The sequence below is a fragment of the Pogoniulus pusillus genome, chromosome 13 (genome assembly GCF_015220805.1).
Source record: "Pogoniulus pusillus isolate bPogPus1 chromosome 13, bPogPus1.pri, whole genome shotgun sequence".
Taxonomy (NCBI): Eukaryota; Metazoa; Chordata; class Aves; order Piciformes; family Lybiidae; genus Pogoniulus; species Pogoniulus pusillus.
The window spans coordinates 3,866,240-3,887,629 of record NC_087276.1 but is presented as its reverse complement, the minus strand read 5'-3'; the positions used below and the strand labels follow the sequence as shown (position 1 = coordinate 3,887,629).

The window sequence follows — 21,390 nt, the reverse complement described above, 5'->3', positions numbered from 1 at the left end:
CCTGGCAAAAGAGGCCACCCCCCACCTGATTAACAACCTCATTTCAGTTAGTTGTAGACAGCAATGAGGTTTGCCCTGAGCTTTCTCTTCTCGAGGCTGCACACCCCCAGCTCCCTCAGCCTCTCCTCACAGGGTTTGTGTTCCAGGTACACTTCCATGTAATGGAAGTTAGAAAGAGACTGCTGTGAGCAGACACAGAACAGAGGCTCTTGATTTACAGATGCTCATTTTTCAGCAGCAGAATCCATGCAATGCAGCAGCGAGTCACCCAGCCCTACTCTGGCACCCAGCACCTGCAGGATATTTACTGCCTGCTTTGGACCCCTGTATGTGACTGCAGGGGGAAATGGCAACTTGAAGCTAAGAATAACAGAAGAGTGCAGATGCTTTGTTTATGCTCACAGAGCAGCACAGAGCCCATATGCTTTCAGATCTATGTGTGCCAACTAAAGCATGATAATGTCAACCCGTCAGAGAACCGCTCTGTCTAGGTGCCTTAAAAAACAATTATAGCCATAAGAGTAACAAGTAACCCTTCTCGCCCTCATTAACTACAGGCAGGACACGCTCAAGCATCTCGATGTCCCTTCTAAACTGGGGGGCCCAGAACGGAACACAGTACTCAAGGTGTGGTCTAACCAGTGCAGAGTACAGGGGCAGAATGACCTCCCTGCTCCTGCTGGCCACACCATTCCTGATGCAGGCCAGAAGGGCAACAAGGCTGGTGAGAGGCCTCGAGCACAAGCCCTACGAGGAGAGGCTAAGGGATCTGGGATTGGTTAGCCTGGAGAAGAGGAGGCTCAAGGGTGACCTTATTGCTGTCTACAACTACCTGAGGGGTGGTTGTGGCCAGGAGGAGGTTGCTCTCTTCTCTCAGGTGGCCAGCACCAGAACGAGAGGACACAGCCTCAGGCTGCGCCAGGGGAAATTTAGGCTGGAGGTGAGGAGAAAGTTCTTCACTGAGAGAGTCATTGGACACTGGAATGGGCTGCCCGGGGAGGTGGTGGAGTCGCCGTCCCTGGAGCTGTTCAAGGCAGGATTGGACGTGGCACTTGGTGCCATGGTCTGGCCTTGAGCTCTGTGGTAAAGGGTTGGACTTGATGACCTGTGAGGTCTCTTCCAACCCTGATGATACTGTGATACTGTGATAACACAGACCCTTACAAGGCATAGGAGGACTCTAATACGCTTTGCATACCCAACTAAAGCCAGACACATTCAGAGCTGGGTTTGTGATATTTAGAAGGCCCACTACAGAGTTATTCATGAGTTTAGGTGAGAGACAAACGCTCCATTGCTGAAAAGCAGACAGTACTGAGTACTCAACTCAGAATTATACCTCTAAAGCTTTGTGAATGTCTTTCAATATGCTTATACTGCACTTAAATTTCAGTGTATCACAGTATCACACAGTCTCACAGTATTATCAGTGTTGGAAGAGACCTCACAGATCATCAAGTCCAACCCTTTACCACAGAGCTCAAGGCCAGACCATGGCACCAAGTGCCACGTCCAACCTTGCCTTGAACAGCTCCAGGGACAGAGACTCCACCACCTCCCCGGGCAGCCCATTCCAGTGTCCAATGACTCTCTCAGGGAAGAACTTTCTCCTCACCTCCAGCCTAAATTTCCCCTGGCGCAGCCTGAGGCTGTGTCCTCTTGTTCTGGTGCTGGCCACCTGAGAGAAGAGAGCAACCTCCTCCTGGCCACAACCTCCCCTCAGGTAGCTGTAGACAGCAATAAGGTCACCCCTGAGCCTCCTTGCAAGAACTCATGGGCAGAACAGTTAAATATATATCTCAGCTTTTTCTTTGCCACATTTTACTTCCATCACTCGTTGGGTGTAAAATGGAGCAGTCAGAATGGGGTTCTGTAGCTAAAGTACAAAATTAAGTTCCTCCAGTGATTAGCATTCCCCTCCTCTTAGAATCATAGCATCAACCAGGTTGGAAGAGACCTCCAAGATCATCCATTCCAACCTATCCCCCAGCCCTAGCCAGTCAACTAGACCATGGCACTGAGTGCCTCATCCTACCCCTCCATGAAAACATAGAATTGTGTAGTGGTTTTGGTTGGAAGAGATTTGTTAAGTTCTCAGAGTCCAACTGTTAACCCAGTACTGCCAGGTCACCACCAAACCACGTCCCTCAGCACCACATCTACACACACTTCAAACTCCTCCAGGGATGGGGACTTCACCACTGCCCTGCACAGCCTGTTTTGGGTCTTGACAACCCTTTTGGGTAATAAACTGTTTCTCCTCTGGCCATTTTCTCCAGTCCTATTCCTTGTTCCCTGGGAGGGAAGATCGACTCCCCCCCCAAGTCTTGCTCCAATCTCCTTTCAGGTAGTTGCAGACAGTGCTAAGGTCTCCCAGTGTCTGTGTTTCTACTCTGTTTTTTGTTAGCACCTAAACACTGAGCCTTAAAACATTACCTAAGCCGCTGTACGGAACAACGTGTGATCTGACAGGCGAGGCTCCCGCAAGCCTCCTCCCTCTGCAGCGCCAGACGAGGCGGCGCAGGGCCGGGCGCGGTGCGGGCACGGCAGCGGCCACACGGCAGCGGCCACACGGCAGCGGCCACACGGCAGCGGCCACACGGCAGCGGCCACACGGCAGCGGCCACACGGCAGCGGCCACACGGCAGCGGCCACACGGCAGCGGCCACACGGCAGCGGCCACACGGCAGCGGCCACACGGCAGCGGCCACACGGCAGCGGCCACACGGCAGCGGCCACACGGCAGCGGCCACACGGCAGCGGCCACACGGCAGCGGCCACACGGCAGCGGCCACACGGCAGCGGCCACACGGCAGCGGCCACACGGCAGCGGCCACACGGCAGCGGCCACACAGCGGCCACACGGCAGCCTCCCTCTGTGGGCATGGCTCTTAACGGCTTCTGCACGGGGCGACGGCAGCTGCTGAATGCCACACTTCTCCTTAAGTCGGAGGGAAAATAAAACCCTAACACGTCGAAACTACGCTTTAAACAAAACAGTGGTCTCCCTGACCACGGGTCGAAATCCCCGTGCCGCTTGATCAGGCTCTGTCTCTCTTCCCGGGCAGGGCTCTGCGCGCTGCCCCCGGCTTTGTCAGGCCGCAGCCGGGCAGAGGGCAGGCGGCTTCGCCGCGACCAGCAGGCGGCGCCGTAACACCGCCCAGCCGAGCCTGGCTGCGGCAGTCGGCGCGGCGTGGCCAGGGAGACAGCCAGGCTGGAGGAGGTCAGGAGGGATGGAATCAAACCGCCCCTTGTCAAGCAGACCGCGGCTGCTCAAGGCGTCCCACCCGCAACTCGGTCCTGCCAGCTGCCGGCGCTTTTACTGTGTTTCTTCTGTCTTGTCCGGCTGAGGAGGGCAGTGACACAGCGGCTTTGGTGGAGACCAGCATCCAGCCAAGCTCAACAAGACACTAGACAATGCTGCTAGAAAAGCCCCGGTCTCTTGCTTTCATGACTCTGCTAAGCTTGGGTTCTATTTCCTTGAGCCACTGCAGGTTGCTGCTCTCTGTCCCCCGAGCACTGCGACCGAACCCCAGCAGGAAGCCCGGCAGGAGAGCTGCAGCTTTACACGGTCGCTGCGGGAGTCACTGCCCGCTGCAGGCATCCCCCAAAAAACCCACAGAGAACCCGCCTCTTAACCCCGCTCAGACACAGTATCACAGTATCACAGTATCACCAAGGTTGGAAGAGACCTCACAGATCATCAAGTCCAACCCTTTACCACAGAGCTCAAGGCCAGACCATGGCACCAAGTGCCACATCCAACCTTGCCTTGAACTGCCCCAGGGACGGCGACTCCACCACCTCCCCAAGCAGCCCATTCCAGTGTCCAATGACTCTCTCAGTGAAGAACTTTCTCCTCACCTCCAGCCTAAATTTCCCCTGGCATAGCTTGAGGCTGTGTCCTCTTGTTCTGGTGCTGGCCACCTGAGAGAAGAGAGCAACCTCCTCCTGGCCACAACCTCCCTTCAGGTAGTTGTAGACAGCAATAAGGTCACCCCTGAGCCTCCTCTTCTCCAGGCTAACCAATCCCAACTCCCTCAGCCTCTCCTCGTAGGGCTTGTGCTCTCACTTAAACAGCACACTTGGTTCCTCTACAGGTCTACTCTTTATCTGTCTAGAAGAAAACCTTAAGGAGCCAACTTGTACTTTAAATTCTTGCCTGCCAAATATACACACACGATTGATGTATTCACATCGTTTGGGGCAAGGCAGTGAGTAGAGTCAGGTCCATTCTTTGAACGGGAGCCCTGCGCCTTTGGCTGTGTTGTATTCAGATAAATCAGAAAGTAAGTGAAATCTCTTCTCCTGTCTGCTTAGTTTGGCCATTGCATGGACCTTCTGCATCATGTTCACTGATGGGATTGTCTAGGGGAAAAAAAATATTTCCATTTCATCTTGCTAGGGGTTCAGGCAGATACCAGGCAAGTAACAAGCTCAGCTGCATTCTTTCAGGGGAAATTGCCACAGAAACAGTGTCAGTGATGATTATGATACATTTCTAGCTTTTTCTTCATTCCTTCAACACTTGAATTTATAGCTGTCCATGCATCTTCATTCCATCTTCTGCGTCGTGCCTTCTAATCTCAGCATGGCTTCTGGATTTCACTTTGATCACCACTGTAAAGTTGAAATCTTCTTTCCTTGCTTAAATTTGAGCTAGATATCACTGCCCAGACCTTATATTTGAGCTAGATATCACTGCCCTCTGCCCACAAGAAGGCACCAGACCTTAAAAGAGGCATACAAACCTTCAGAATTAAGATAGCAAAACTCGAGGAAGCAACACTAAAGGATGCTGATGTCATCCCAAGTGACTGCTAGGCAGCAGAAAGAGAGGCTGCACATGTGCAGATAAGGCACAGAGTTTGGTGGAGATCTGTCTGAAAATAGTCTCTGCTTTACAGAAAAGCTGAAATACCATATTGCAACCACCAAGAGTTCTGTTTTCAGAGGGTGTGCTGTGCTACTATGCAGCTCAATACCTGTGATTTTCCAACAGCTGTTAGGTCTTAATGAAAACAAATTTCACTTTCTAGATTTCATTTGCAGCAAAAAAAATGGAGAGAGTTGTATTGGTTCCTTTTTTTCCCTTAAACTGGAAACTGGTGGGGTTTTGGTGTGCTGACTGGTTGCGTTTTCGCATGCTGAAGACTGTTTTGGAGAAGCCTGGCAGTGACCTCAAGATGATTTTATGTCCACTAAAAATAGGAATGTGGGATGCTCTGCTCTCCAGGAGAGGGACTTCCACAGTGCAGGCTGCTTGAAATGTTTTCTTCTGTCGGGCTCAATGCATGTGTATCCTGGATGTGACAGGGATTTTTGTGTCCATCAATAGAGTGCAATCTTTTGTTACCCTGAGGTGAAGATGTAGGGAATGACAGGGTGCAGGAAAGCATTGCTATGTTGCAGTGATACTCGTGACTCCAAATCCTGATGCTTGATGTAAGTGAACAGTTCTGTTTACCATGAGGACCTTCTGACATGGCAGAGCATTTACTACTGCAGAGTGAAACACCTGAGCATGCCTGCTGCAGAAGGCTCAGGCACCTGCCTGGAGGCTCCAGCACTCTGGGTGAAGAGCTATTTGCTTGGGCAGATGGCTTTTTGCTATTTCTAATTCTATTCACATGTTTCTTGTCTCTAAGATGTAATGTACTGTACCTTCTAGAACACGTTCCCATTCCCTGTGAGCTCTCTGCTAACACCAGGGAACAGCACACAGCATTCCATTCTGTAACACCTGGAACCCTTCTCTGCTATTATGCTCCTCTCTTTGGGATATTTATATTGAGTTCTGTATTTAGGTAAAATAGTTATATGTCACTTCTGTGGAACAAATACGCTTCATGCTTCTGCCCTATCACAGTTACAGGCTCTTTCACAGTATCACCAAGGTTGGAAGAGACCTCACAGATCATCAAGTCCAACCCTTTACCACAGAGCTCAAGGCTAGACCATGGCACCAAGTGCCACATCTTCCTTTCCTACTCCCTTAATTTCTTCAACTTTCCCCTCACACAATCAGTCACCTCAGTTCCAAGATCACCTTGTGCTTATTGGGTCAATTCACAACTTCAATCGAGGTTACTTCCCACAGCCAGCTCTTGCAACATGCCCTCACTGTGTACCAGAGCCAAGTGCAGAACCACGTGCTCGCTGTCTGGCTCATCCTGTTGGCAAGTGATGCCTGCCGCTGCACTACAGAACTGCAAAGTCTTCTCCATGAGAGCCCAGCCACAGGGTTAATCTCTGCTTGTCAGCTCCTTCTTTTTATTTACAAGTGGTCACTATAGTGCTTACCATCAACACACCATAAATGTGTTATGTGGCCATTAACTGGTTAATCCTCACAATCCCTGCACCAATAAACAAACAAGAAAATAAGGCGTAGGGGAGTTAAATGCCAACAGTTACATTCTGAGTCAATATTTTATTAGAATTATAGTTTAGGTTTCCTTAGATCAGACTTATTTTTGTTTAGTAAGCATCCTCACCAATTCTTCATACATTTCTGTGTTCAAAATGATGGGCCCTGAGAGCTCAGCTGCAAATCTGACTTCTTTTCCCCCCTCCAAGTTCAACATTTCAAAACCCATCAGTTTGAGATACAGGAAGATTTGAGAAAACTGATTAACAGCAACTTGCCCTTTTCTCAATCCTGTATCCCTGTGTCAGTGTTAGCTGTGCCCATCTCATCAACAAAGAAGTGGATGGCAGGATGCATCCTCATCATTTTGTGGAAAGCCTAACTGCTGATTGGGGTGTGGTTAAGAAAACCAATGTCAATACAATCAATAGCCACAGCACAGTGAATAAATACCCTGTCTGCCATAACCAGCCAGGTTCAGAATGGGCCAACCATCAGGCTGTTTCCAAACATGTTTCATGCCTCATAGGTTATTTGCACATTAAGATAGATCAGGTGTATAAAGTAAGGTTTATATCTGCCATGGAGAATTTAATAGGACTCCTGTCACTCTGCTGGGATCAGAGCCAAATCTGCCCCTTTACAAAATTATGTCATCATAATAAATGACACCTCATAAGTGACAGTAAGAGATGGACTTGAAGTGAAGACTTATGGAGGGAGAAAGCTTTTACTAGCTTCTCTTGCTTCTCATGAAGCCATGCCCGTTCTGTATGTAATTCAATTAACAAGATCACCCTTTACAGTCACTTGAAAATTCCTCTTATCATCTTTGTTCCTTTTTTCTGTGTGAAGTGAGGTGGATTTTTCCTGCACAGTCTCAGTGAACCCTAGCTGCAGCTTCTAAGAGGCTCATTATCTCTTCTATCACATCGGCTTCTGCTTTCAAGGCTTATTGTTTAGTTCTTAATACAAACTGAGAGACTCAAATCCCTTCAAAACACTCAAGGTGCCTTTGCCGCTGAGTAACCAGCAAGGCATCGTGTCTGCTGTAAGACCCATTTAATCACAAATCATACACTACATGAACACTGGGACACTCAGAACCTTTGGAAGAACAATTACCCTAATTTCTTCCCTAGATGAAGGCACACTTGACATGGTATTTAAACGGGCTGTCATTTGGAATCTCCATTATGAAACTGATTTTTTTCTTGTGTAAAATATGCTTTAGAAATGTGTCAGGTTCTGTGTCTAGAAGGAATACTCCAGCAGTAGTTTTGAAGGTTAAAGAATATTAACCTGTATGGACTCAGCTACCCAAACAGAACCTTCCTAAAAGCAAACCAGCCTTACCCTTCTGTGGTGGAAAGTCCAAATTATACCTGAAATACATATCCAAACATGTCCTAAACACCTACCTGAATACCCACCCTGCCCCTCCCCACCTTCTTCCCGGGTGGAAGAAGCAGGAGAGGAGGCAAAAGCTTGGTGCCTCTCAGTCTGCCACAGAGACACCATATTTGGTCTGGTTTAGCACCCTGCTTTATTTTTGGTAAACATAGGTCAGGGGTGCTAGGCATGTGCATCTCCCCTTTTTTTTTTGGTGAAATAACCTAGGATTGGTTCTAGGGGGTTTTTTATCTGTTCCTATTGGTCAAATGCTTTAAAACTTGGCCAACTTATAGAATCATAGAATCATAGAATCAACCAGGTTGGAAGAGACCTCCAAGATCATCCAGTCCAACCTAGCACCCAGCCCTATCCAATCTACCTTTGCTGCTTGCTGCCCGTCCTGTTTCTCCCACGAACGGCAGACCTGACCCTGCCTGTCTCTTGGACTGAACCAAAGGACAGAAACAGCTTGCCCCACACTGGGGTACAGCTGCCCGCCTGAGCTCATCTGAGCCCAAGTCCCTTTGACTCTGGCCAATCTAGGTGATGACCTAGCTACAAGTTGCGACATCGAGGACCTGCTCCTGGCCGTTCACACCAGGGCCAGCCACGTGCATCCCTAAACCTGGATCCCCCTCCACCCAAGTGCCTGACCACTCCAACGACCTCCTCAGAGCCACGGAGGATTTGCCTCACGCCCGTGGATCTTCTCAGACAATCTGCTTGATTTGAGTTACACACACAGCGACCCCCACAACCCCCTGCATCAGCACCACGTGGAAGACCCCCAGCTGGCTGGGACTATCTTTTTCCTTGTTTATGCTTATATATATACTTTTGGATGACAAACATTGAGACTCTGCCCAGTGAGTGAACGAATTCTCTTTGCTGAAGCTCACAAATGTTTCTGTTTAACATTTAAGCGGCAGTTTGTGCTGCTTTCTAGTTGTTTAAATTTCCTGACACCTTTCCTAACACCTTTTAAATCAATCTGATTGAACATACATAGAATCATAGAATCATAGAATCAACCAGGTTGGAAGAGACCTCCAAGATCATCCAGTCCAACCTAGCACCCAGCCCTATCCAATCAACTAGACCATGGCACTAAGTGCCTCAGCCAGGCTTTTCTTGAAGACCCCCAGGGACGGTGCCTCCACCACCTCCCTGGGCAGCCCATTCCAATGGGAAATCACTCTCTCTGTGAAGAACTTCTTCCTAATATCCAGCCTATACCTACCCTGGCACAACTTGAGACTGTGTCCCCTTGTTCTATTGCTGGTTGCCTGGGAGAAGAGGCCACCCCCCACCTGGCTACAATGCCTCTTCAGGTAGTTGTAGACAGTAATAAGATCACCCCTGAGCCTCCTCTTCTCCAGGCTAAACAGGCCCAGCTCCCTCAATCTCTCCTCATAGGGATTGTGCTCCAGGTCCCTCACCAGCTTTGTTGCCCTTCTCTGGACATGTTCCAGCATCTCAACATCCTTCTTGAATTGTTCTGCACAAATCAGTTTTGCCAAGCTTAGAACAGAGTCTCTCTGTGTGTGTGTGTTAATTGTAAATAAGTTTGGGGAAATTGTCTTTATATATTGAATAAACTATGTAATAATTTTATATCAGCCTCGTTACGATTCACTTCTAACCCAGAGTCGACCCCCACTTTAACACCTTCTGGTCTCTACTAGGGTCAAGACCCTCCAGAAGCAGCTCACCAAGCTATAAACAATTTGCATATGTGATTATCACAAAGCAGTCCTTGGGGAATTTTCCACTCACATCTCATTGAGACTCAATGGGATTATGGGGAATCATTCCCTTGAAAGCCAGCCACAAATTCCCCATCTAGATAAGGGTGTCTATGTGTGCATACATAATACCTATGTGCACATCTACGCATGGATGTCTGTGTCTCTGTGCAAATAGACACACACAGCCCCCCCCACACACAGAGTGATGTGTAGGCCCATACACATGAGTGACACCACACCGGAGTGCTCTGAGCTTGACAGAAGGCATTCACATCGTGTTGAAATGAAACCTCTTCTCTCAATTGCTACTCTCAGCAGTTAGTTCTGTCAAACTAATGATACAAGTCTGCACAGCAAAATGATACAACCTCTGAATTAGCATATAAAATAAAGGTAAGTACAGGTTTCCTGTGTCTTTATTTCTTCTTCATTTCCTCACTGTTGGGAGAAATTTGCCAACCCCAGACACTTTCATATCCTTCTCCAGGCTCTATGTGGTACTTTTGGTGCCTCTGTTTGAGTTCAAAGGCCATGTTAGCCCTGTGATGTGGTTTTTGATTCCTTATGTAAAGGGTTAACCCTCCAGGAGGAGTAACCTTGAACTTGACCCTAGGTGGTCTTGACTCCTCCCCAGGGGGGGATCTGAACACCACCAGGTGATGGTTAGCTCACTCCCCCTTCCTGTCTAAAGACCCATAAAAGCAAGGGGACTCCCTGTTCTCTCTCTCTGTGCTCCCTGCCTCCCTGCTTACCAGCATCACCATCCTGTTCCTGGTTCTCTTTGTTTCACCATGTGGCCATCACCCGCGATGTGGGCAAAGCCATCACCATCAAAATCTGGTTGTATCTACACATTTTGTATTTGCTTTTTTTTCCCCCTTCCCTGTACCTTTGTAACTTCCCTACCTCAGATACCTTTTTAAGTTATTGTTAAACTTCTTTTTTTTTTTTTTGACTTCCAAATCAAGTGAGATTTATTTATTTGGGTGTGCTTACCTTTTCCTCTCTCTCCACATCTAATTCCTTTCTTTTGGGAAAGAAGGGGGAAGAGGGAAGGGCACTTTATAAAATTGTTATTGAGTCTATCAAATTTATTTGAGTCTCTGGAAATATAACTTAGAACCCAGACACCTAACAATAGGCAATAAATATAACCATGGTGGACTATGTAATGGTCCTGTAAGGATTGCATGGCCTGGAGCTGAAGAGAGTCCAGCTGCCTTAACTGAACAAACCAACTTGCTGTGGGAGCAGCTTTCAGGACAGTGAGAAATCAAGTGTCACACAATCATGCACTAAGCTCAAAACAAAGGTGAGACGGGCACGAACACTGAAGAACAACTGGGCAGAAGTCAGTTATGTACAAGTCATTGACAAACAAGTGCTTTAGACAAGACATCCAAAAGAAATTTACAGAGAAACACAGATTAAATTTATCAAAGCTTGATAAATTTCAAAGACACAGTAAAAAAGTACAGAAAAGGTGAAAAAAAAACCCCAACTAAAAAAAAGCCTCCCCAGCCAAGTCATACAGTACTGTTTTTCTACATTGATATTACAGAATGAAGACAGAGGAGGATACAAGGAATTAAGAGCAAAGGAAATTCAGCTGGCAGTGGCCAAGGGAATTCCATTGCTGATGAGGGATGCGCACACACAGATGCACGCACAGGAAAAACAAAAGACAAACCCCAAAGGAATTGTTTACTGTAATAAATGACAGACACGGAGGTGAGAGACATTTGGCATGTTGCAGCACATGAAGTCATTCACGATTGGCTAACGATGGTACCTGGCTGGGCTGGAGATCGCTGCCTTGCCTGAGCGGAGTGACGGATGGAGGAGGCACACCTGATGTGGAGGCAGACCGGCCTAATCTGCAGCTCGCTTTAGGTTCTGCAAGGGAAAAGAAAGGAAAAGGCACCAGGTAAGAGGAAGTGGGTGCTGCGACTGAGGGACAGGGAGACAGCTTGGTGCAAGCAAAGTTCCAATTTATTTTAGCAACATACAGGGATATATATACTACCTTAAAGTTTAACCTATTGATTGGTCATTTTATCACACAAAAAATCGCCTTCTAATCTGTAATCTGTCTGCCACATCTGGTTCCCGTGGAGGAACAGTCTCAGCACACTCAGATAACAAGGTCCTGTTTCCTTGCTTCTTCTAATCTGCAAGTTCTCATTCTTCTCTCTTGCACAATGTTCAGGATCATGCTGACTTAGTTTGTGCCCAAGGTTTATGTTGCAACTGGTCCATGATTGACCATTGTTCTACACTAACGACCTGTGATCCTACAAGTGGGTTAGTGCTGTGCTAAACTAGGACATGGAGGAGCTGAGATTCCCCTGAAATGCAGGTTCCAGGCTTGGGCTCTTATTAAAGTTTGGGCATTTGGTCAAATCGTGGTTAGATGCTGCAATCAAGCCAGAACCCAAATCGTGTCCTCTTTCCTGTCCTCTGGCATCTCTGAACCATAGAGCGTAAACCAGCAAACAGTTAGGACACATATTACAGAGTCCTAGCATGGTAGGGATTGGAAGGGACCTCCAGACATCATCTAGTCCAACAGCCCTCTAAAGCAGGATCACCCAGAGTAGTTGCAAGGAAACCTTCTGGTTGCCACCTCAGTGCCATTCTCTGCTCCTCATCAAATATAGCAATGAGTAAGGGAGTAAACAGCAGCTTCTAGTTTCATCTTTCTATCCTGGAGCCGAGGGAGATGGTAGCCCAAAGATGGAGTACTGGGGAGATGCATGAAATAGCAGGAAATGATGGAAGAAGTGTGTAAAAGTGGTGAGGACACTGTTACACTTGGGGATTTGGAATGGCATCAAAACTACTTGGAGATTGACTGCTAACAGCAGGGAATTGAGAGACAGAAAGTAGAAAGGAGAGATATGAGAACATCAACTGTGGTGGCAAATTCTGAAGCCAGTTTCCCAGAACCAAGCTGGGTGAAGAATCAGAGATTGCCTTGAGAGAAAGCCCTGCTCCAGAGCACTGCACAGAAATGACACAGTTAGTTCATTTCCCCTCTGCTGTTGTGCATGGAGGCATTTCTCAGAAGGCTTCCCACTGGCTTTCAGTGAAGGTTACTAATGTGGGCAGACCAGCACAAGGGTGACTATGCAGCTCACAAGTTCTGGATGAAAGTTCTTGTGTTTGAGCCATGACAACAATGTGCCACTCCAGTGTTGAACACCTTAAGAAAAGGGTCTGCCTGTTTCTAGCCAGAAGAAATATTTGTCATTACCTGTCATAGAATCACAGAATGTCAGGGGCTGGCTGGAAGGGACCTTGAAAGCTCATCCAATCCAACCTCCCTGCCAGAGCAGGACCACCTATACCAGATCACAGAGGTGGGGTTTGAATATCTCCAGAGAGGGAGACTCCTCAATCCCCCTGGGCAGCCTGTTCCAGTGCTCTGTCATCCTCACAGGGAAAAAAATTCCTCCTCATGTTTAAATGAAACTCCCTGTGCCTCAGCTTCCACTCATTGCCCCTTGGCTTGTCATTGGGCATCACCAAGCAGAGCCTGGCTCTATCCTCCTGGCACCCACACTTTCCTGTTTATGGCTGAGGAAGCATCACTAACTTTTGGCTCAGATGCATGTGTTCATTTTCTTCATGTTTTATAAGCCTTCCTTCAATTGTTTTTTCTATTTAGTGGGCAAGCATGGAGGCTAAGGACATTTAGGTGTTGATCTGTTGGAAAGTAGGAGAGCCAAGCAGAGGGATCTGGGCAGGCTGGATGGGTGGGCAGAGGCCAATGGGATGAGATTGAACAAGGCCAAGTGCAGGATTCTGCACTTTGGCCACAACAACCCCAAGCAGCACTACAGGCTGGGGACTGAGTGGCTGGAAAGCAGCCAGCAGGAAAGGGACCTGGGGGTACTGAAAGATAGTAGCTGAAGATGAGCCAGAAGTGTGCCCAGGTGGCCAAGAGAGCCAATGGCATCCTGGCCTGGATCAGGAACAGTGTGGCCAGTAAGACAAGGGAGGTTATTCTGCCCCTGTACTCAGCACTGGTCAGGCCACACCTTGAGTGCTGTGTCCAGTTCTGAGCCCCTCAATTCAAGAGAGATGTTGAGGTGCTGGAAGGTGTCCAGAGAAGGGCGACAAAGCTGGTGAGGGGCCTGGAACACAAACCCTATGAGGAGAGGCTGAGGAAGCTGGGGGTGTGCAGCCTGCAGAAGAGGAGGCTCGGGGGGGGCCTCATTGCTTTCTACAGCTACCTGGCGGGACATTGTAGCCAGGTGGGGTTGGTGTCTTCTCCCAGGCAAGCAGCAACAGAACAAGGGGACAGTCTCAAGTTGTGCCAGGGGAGGTCTAGGCTGGATGTTAGGAGGAAGTTGTTGGCAGAGAGAGTGATTGGCATTGGAATGGGCTGCCCAGGGAGGTGGTGGAGTCTCTGTTGCTGGAGGTGTTGAATCAAAGCCTGGCTGAGGCACTTAGTGCCATGGTTTAGTTGACTGGATAGGGCTGGGTGCTAGGTTGGTCTGGCTGATCTTGGAGGTCTCTTCCAACCTGGTTGATTCTATGATTCTATGATTTGCACTCAGCAGACACTCTTTGTACAAGCTCAGACTCTGATAGTGCTGCTTTACCAAGAGTAACAAGCAACTACCTTAACACCATGTCCCTTACAGTGGGTTGAAAAAGTTCCTCCTGTGCAATTTCATGCTTTCAAGACAAGAGGAAGGGGCTATGTGTCGTGCACCCTGGTTTAGCCTCTGAGCCACATGTTTTCTCACATATCTTGTGCTTATGTCTCTCTGAAGTGTTTTTGTCCTCATGCCTCATTTACACTGCTGCTTTGTCTGTCTTTGTTTTATACTAATATCTCCATTTTCTGTGTGAGTCTCTAGTACCATCACTAGCCACCAGCTGGGGCATTATTTGAAGGGAGTAAGACATCCACCATTAGCATGTCCATAAGGTCACTTGGCACATCTTGGAAAGCTAAGGGCAGCTGGCACATTCCACCACCCACCAGCAACGTGCTGAAATGTGTCTGTCCAATCTCCCTGCTGCTTTCTCATTGTCACCTTAAATGCTTATTTTTTCTGGGCTGTTTCAGAATTCCGTGGCTATGGAGAAGAGCTTTCCACTTAAGCTGGAGCACTCAGACCAGTGACAGCATCTGTATGGGTGAATATTCATCAACTAAATATTAATGGGTTGGTTAACATCCAGCTGGCAAAGCAGCAAAAATATTTATGCTGCTGAAGGAATGCATTATTCAAGTCACTCGCTGCGCGTCGGTCTGTAAACACCCTGCAAGTCAGCACAGGAAGAGGAGGCTGCTCTCTCCCCTGTAACCTTGTGTTTTGTACTGGATCTGTCCACTCTATTTGAACTGGAGCAGTTACTCTGCAGGTTTGATTAGGTCTGGGCTTGCACTCTCTGTGCCAGATTGCTGGCTGTTTCTTTCAGTAATGCAGATGCAATAATGGATCTGTCTGTTCCCTTCTGGAATTTTGCTGGGGGTTCAGAGAGGAGAAGATTGAGGAATTTGGGTTGTTTTTCTCCCTTTTGTTTTCTGCTGTGACAAGCAGAATATGACACCCAGCGCATAAAAATACCCTCCAAGGTACTGTCTGCTCTTCCCTCTGAATTGTTTTCTTTGCTTTTGGAAAGCAGAGAGAATGTCATCATTTCCAGTTTGGATATCTGTGCAACAAGATTATCATTTTCTTGCCAAAGAGACTCCTTTCAACTGGCATCAAAGAAATAAAACCTATCACAGACAGATGAAGCATTACCTCCTTTATCTCCCTGTAATATATGTTACAGTATTAAGGAAACCATTGAGATTTCCATGGTGATCTCCACCAAAAGAGGTTTCAGGGATAGCTCCATTTAGCTTCTCTTTACATTCAAGGTTATGCAGTGATGGGGAATGTTCTTTGTTTTCTAGTAGCCGTTCTGATTGTCTCAGTGGTAATATTTTCAGACCAAATAAATACTCCATCCTGCTGTAATTAGTGCCCTGAGGAACATCTTTACATTGTGGGGAAAAAAAATACCCCACAGTACATTCATAGTGGTCTGTTGTGACCTACTCTATACCCTGCAGTGTGTGGACTGCTTATTCACTCTACTGAGGCTAACTAGACTTTGAGCACTTCAAAATAACAATGAACCTTTCAAATGATAACTGCTGCTTTGGGCCATCAAACAACTAGTAAAAGGTATTCTTTCATAATTCTGTCTCACTCTGGTCACTTTCAGTCCCTTGACCTTGCTTGAGCGTGTCCAGAGAAGGGCGACGAGGCTGGGGAGAGGCCTTGAGCACAGCCCTATGAGGAGAGGCTGAGGGAGCTGGGATTGGTTAGCCTGGAGAAGAGGAGGCTCAGGGGAGACCTCATTGCTGTCTACAACTACCTGAAGGGTGGTTGTGGCCAGGAGGAGGTGGCTCTCTTCTCTCAGGTGGCCAGCACCAGAACAAGAGGACACAGCCTCAGGCTGTGCCAGGGGAAATTTAGGCTTGAGGTGAGGAGAAAGTTCTTCCCTGAGAGAGTCATTGGACACTGGAATGGGCTGCCCGGGGAGGTGGTGGAGTCGCCGTCCCTGGAGCTGTTCAAGGCAGGATTGGACGTGGCACTTGGTGCCATGGTCTGGCCTTGAGCTCTGTGGTAAAGGGTTGGACTTGATGATCTGTGAGGTCTCTTCCAACCCTGATAATACTGTGAGACTGTGATACTGTGATACCTCTTCATGTTTATGCTTTAAGTGGTCATTTCAGCTCATCTGCAAGGTCTGCATATTAATGCTGATTCCAGTCCTGGAGTGAAAGTGGGTTTTCTTATTTACTGCTCAGAATCCTGAAGGAAGAACATTGGAATGGGCTGCCCAGGTTGGTGGTGGAGTCACTGTCCCTGGAGGTGTTCAAGAAAAGCCTGGCTGAGGCACTTAGTGCCATGGTCTGGTTGACTGGCTAGGGCTGGGTGCTAGGTTGGACTGGATGATCTTGGAGGTCTCTTCCAACCCGCTTGATTCTATGATATGATATGTAAGAAGTATTTCTCTGGACACGCTCCAGCATCTCCACATGCCTCTTGTCCTAGGGCCTCCAGGACTGGATGCAGTACTCCAGGTGAGGTCTCAGCAGAGCAGAGTAGAGGGGGATAATCCAACCTTCAAGTGGTTCCAGCCCATTGATGAAGACGTTAGAGAGAAGTGGCCCTGGTGAGGAATTTTAGGAGAGACTATTCCCCACGGAAGCACAGCCTTTCCAACCACGGGTAGGACTGCTTTGAAACTGCCTCCTTAATTATGTATGCAATCACTGCCAGAAAGGACTTGCTTTCTAAGAGCACAAGTGCTGTCACCACAGCTGAAGATGTGGTGCGTTTGTGGCAGGGGGTGGTGGAGGATTTTCTGCAACAAGGAGGAGTGCTGAAACACGACAAGGTTTTATGGAAATATTTCCATCACTTCTATACCAATGTGCTCTGAGTTTCTATATTCTCCAGCTCTGCATGATTGTTATTTTTGGGTCTTAACAGGAAAAGTTCTTTTATTCATCCAAGGAAGGCTTCATTCTGCCTATCCTAATCTTAATTCAAAATATACTCTGGCTGTCACTTACATTGGAGAAGCTTCTTATCCTGTCACAGTCTCTTCTTTGCACATGAAAAGAGAAATATTGCTTATTTGCTACAGCTGCCAAGAAGCATGGTTTGAATTAAACAAGGAAATGTGACAGGCTGAGAGTAATCACATGCAAAAAGAAAAATAAAGAAGAAGGGGGAAAAAAAAGAGAATATATGCATCCTGGAAAAATGAATCACACCTATTAGCATGGTGATGGGCTGGCTGTGGTGGTCTCCTAAAAAAGAGATCATAGAATCATAGAATCAGCCAGGTTGGAAGAGACCTCCAAGATCATCCAGTCCAACCTAGAACCCAGCCCTATCCAGTCAACCAGACCATGGCACTAAGTGCCTCATCCAGGCTTTCTTTAACACCTCCAGGGATGGTGCCTCCACCACCTCCCTGGGCAGCCCATTCCAATGCCAATCACTCTCTCTGCCAACAACTTCCTCCTAACATCCAGCCTAGACCTCCCCTGACACAACTTGAGACTGTGTCCCCTTGTTCTAATGCTGGTTGCCTGGCAGAAGAGGCCAATCCCACCTGGCTACAGCCTCCCTTCAGGTGGTTGGAGACAGCAATAAGGTCTCCCCTGAGCCTCCTCTTCTCCAGGCTAAACAACCCCAGCTCCCTCAGCCTCTCCTCATAAGCTGAAGCTAAAACACAACTTGAGGTTAGGAAGCCTTCAGGAGGAATAAGCCATGTAACATTCTCTTGCTTAAAAAAATATTTAGGCCTTCACCTACACAAGCCACTTAGTCCTGAAACAGCAGAGCAGGGTGTCAAACTGGCCCCTGTTCACAAAGGGAGCTGTGCTAGTTTGAAGCTAGCTACAATGGTTTGGTGAGAAGAATTAGATGACAGGCTGTGAGAAGGAAACAGTGGTGATGTCTGCTGCACTCACAGGCTTACTGAGATGGACAATAACAAGAACACGAATACAGATAACAGAGTTGCTCCCTGGGCTCTGTGGGCTGTGCTTCTCTCTAACCTAACCTGCCGTCTGTGTGACTAATCCATCTGCTTCCTAACCCCCCTGGCCAACCCTCAAAACTACCTTAAACATAAGGCAAGATCTAGGGTAAGGTAGAAGGGAGGGAGAAGGTGGAAGGGTGGTTGGGAGCCCCTCCTGGGGACTCAGGTTTCTGGGAGGGCTGTTGTGTTTCTGTTTTACCTCTTAACTTGTCTATTTCTGTCTATAGCTGTATAGATTGTAACTATCTGCTTGTCTGTTGTGCTAGCTGTAATTATAAAGCTGAATTCAATTTCCAGAGCCACTGAGTCTAGTCTGGGTGATTTTCCAAAGTGTTTGGGGGGGTGAGGAACACCCAAACCATCACAGACCAGCTGGAGCAGAGCCCTGTGAGGAGAGGCTGAGGGAGCTGGGGGTGTGCAGCCTGCCTGTGAGGAGGCTCAGGGCAGAGCTCATTGATGTTAGGAGGAAGTTCTTCACAGACAGAGTGATTGGCATTGGAATGGGCTGCCCAGGGAGGTGGTGGAGTCTCTGTCCCTGGAGGTGTTCAAGCGAAGCCTGGATGAGGCACTTAGTGCCATGGTCTGGTTGATCGGATAGAGCTGGGTGCTAGCTTGGAGTGGATGATATTGGAGGTCTCTTCCAACCTGGTTGGCACTTAGTGCCATGGTCTGACTGATTGGATAGGGTTGGGTGCTAGGTTGGACTGGATGAGCTTGGAGGTTTCTTCCAACCTGGTTGGCACTTAGTGCCATGGTCTGACTGATTGGATAGGGTTGGGTGCTAGGTTGGACTGGATGAGCTTGGAGGTCTCTTCCAACCTGGTTGATTCTATGATACAGCTTTTTGAACACAATGCCCCCAACCAACAGTAAAACATGTTGCTGAGGCAACAGCTAGAGACACAAGGGAAAAAAAGCATTCACAGCAGATGAGAGGCAATATGCAGCAAATGAAATGTCATAAAAACAGTGGGGAAAGGACAATCATAATCAGCACTCAGATTTTAAGCATAAAAGAAAAAAAAAAAAAAAGAGTAAAATTTCAGCCAATAAAATATTTCCATAATTTCTCTTTGACAGTCCCAGTTCTGTAAGACAGAGTCACAGCTAACTAAATCAAGGAGTGATTCAACAACTATTACAGTTTGATGATGCCAGATGAAGATTGAGCCAAGATGTTTTGTCTGCTCTTGGTGATCAACCAACTCTTTAAAACAAAAGTGATGCAGGGAGGTTGGACAGAAGGGCTACATTTTGCTACAAATTTACTGTTCCATTTTTATTTCTCTTCCATTCTGCTCTGTGCTGTCATCTTGCAGAACTGCAAAGGTTGGTTCTCAGCTTTGCTCTAATAGTCAGATTTTTTCAATACTTTCATGTAGTGCCTTTACACTAAGCCTTGCACCTGTATTAATGCAGCTCACAAGATCACAGAATATTAGGGGTTGGAAGGCACACGAAGAGATCATTGAGTCCAACCCCTGTTGCAGAGCAGGAGCACACAATCTAGCACAGATCACAGAGGAACACATCCAGACAGGCCTTGAAAGTCTCCACAGAAGGAGACTCCACAACCTCTCTGGGCAGCCTGTGCCAGTGCTCTGGGACCCTTACAGTAAAGAAGTTCCCCCTTGTGTTGAGGCAGAACCTCTTTTGATGCAACTTACACCCATTGCTCCTTGGCCTATCCCAGGGAGCAGTGAGCAGAGCCTGTCCCCCCCATACTGACACCCAGCCCTCAGATGTTTATAAACACTGATTAAATCTCCTCTTAGTCTTCTCTTCTCCAGACTAAGCAGCCCCAGGTCCCTCAGCCTCTCCTCATCAGGCATGGCCTGCAGACTCCTAATCATCCTTGTAGCCCTCTGCTGGACCCTCTCCAGCAGATCCCTCTCTGTATTCATCCAGGGACCCCAAAACTAAACACAGTATTCAAGATAAGGTCTCACCAGGGCAGAGCAGAGGGCAAGGAGAACCTCCCTTGATCTGCTGGACACACTCTTCCTAATACACCCCAGGATCCCATTGGCCTTCTTGGCCACAAGGGCACATTGCTGTGCCATGGTGAACTTGTTAGCCACCAGCACTGCCAGGCTGGTGCAGTTCATTATTCCTCCCCAGGTGCAGGACTCTGCACTTGTCCTTATTTGAACCTAATTTAGTTCCTCTGTGCCCGCACAGCCTTCAGCTGGATCAGCCAAGCCTCCCAGGTTGGTGTCATTACAAACTTGCTGAGCAGACTCTCTCTTTCTGTCCCCTCATCAATACCATTGAGGAAGATGTTGAACAGGACTGGACCCAGCACTGATCCCCTGCAGGGACTCCACTGGTTACAGCTCTTCAGCTGGACCTAGTACCATTGATCATCACTCTGAACTCTGTCTTGTAACCAGCCACTCTTTGAAGTCTAACTTGTCACCAGAACTCTATCTTGTCACCAGACCTCTGTCTTGTAAGCAGAACTCTGGTTACAAGATAGTTCTTGTTACAGATAATGCTCTAATTCACTGGGAACAGATTTTTTTTTAATGAGCTTTGTATTAATCTGGAAAATTCCTACCTTCCAGGATGCTTTGTAAGAATGGACAAGTAAGCAAAAGGGATTTGGGGCATCTGTAGCAAGAAAAGCTGGAATGCATGACTGCTGCAAATGATAGATGCCATCAGCAGAGCCTGTGCAAGTTAAAGACTGAGTGTCAGGAGTCATTTCCAGCAATGCAGAGAAAATATGAGTCCTGAGGGAAGGAAATCATTTGCTCCACAGCAGGAAGTGATGCTCTGGGTGAAGGGGAAGCATGTCTTCTAGGTGGGCACTGACTGCCCACCAGCAGGTCTCTCACCTGAATCTGTGCATCTTTAGAGATCCTTGAGCTCACAAGATCGTTCATGAGCTCTTCCCTGCTGTCCTACTTGACGTACCTGAGCTGTTGCTTCCGGCCAGCATGGTTGGACTGACAGAGGATCTCCCCAGCCTGCTGGACACCACTGGTGGGCCTGGCGTTCCATCCCATTCCTGAGCTTTCCCTGGCTCCCTGGAGGAAGCTGTCCCATGATGGCCTCCCCTCTCTTTGTTTTCCAGCTTTGGTAGTGGTTCAGTGCTGTGACTTCTGATCTTCAGCTCATCTAGTGGTTCTACAAAGCACAAGAGCACGTTTCGTTAGGGTGTGTCTGACAACTGCCAACATCATGTAACAATCTTTTGCTTGATATTCCATATATACCAACCACAAACCTTAGCTTTCCTTCCAGGCCTCAGCCCTACAATTTCTGTGGATTTCAATACACTTTTTTTTTGCCCCT

At 47.8% G+C, this 21,390-nt stretch overlaps 1 protein-coding gene across 3 annotated transcripts in view; it reads right to left on the bottom strand.

Moving 5' to 3' along the window:
- NYAP2 (neuronal tyrosine-phosphorylated phosphoinositide-3-kinase adaptor 2) overlaps window positions 1-21,390 on the bottom strand; it is a 191,709-nt gene that overhangs the window by 25,539 nt on the left and 144,780 nt on the right. For all 3 annotated transcript variants that reach the window (XM_064152798.1, XM_064152797.1, XM_064152796.1), the window contains exons 5-6: window positions 21,010-21,222; window positions 11,306-11,409 (exon numbers count right to left, since the gene is read on the bottom strand). In XM_064152798.1, the coding sequence (XP_064008868.1) occupies window positions 11,306-11,409; window positions 21,010-21,222 (317 nt within the window). The remainder of the gene's footprint in view (window positions 1-11,305; window positions 11,410-21,009; window positions 21,223-21,390) is intronic.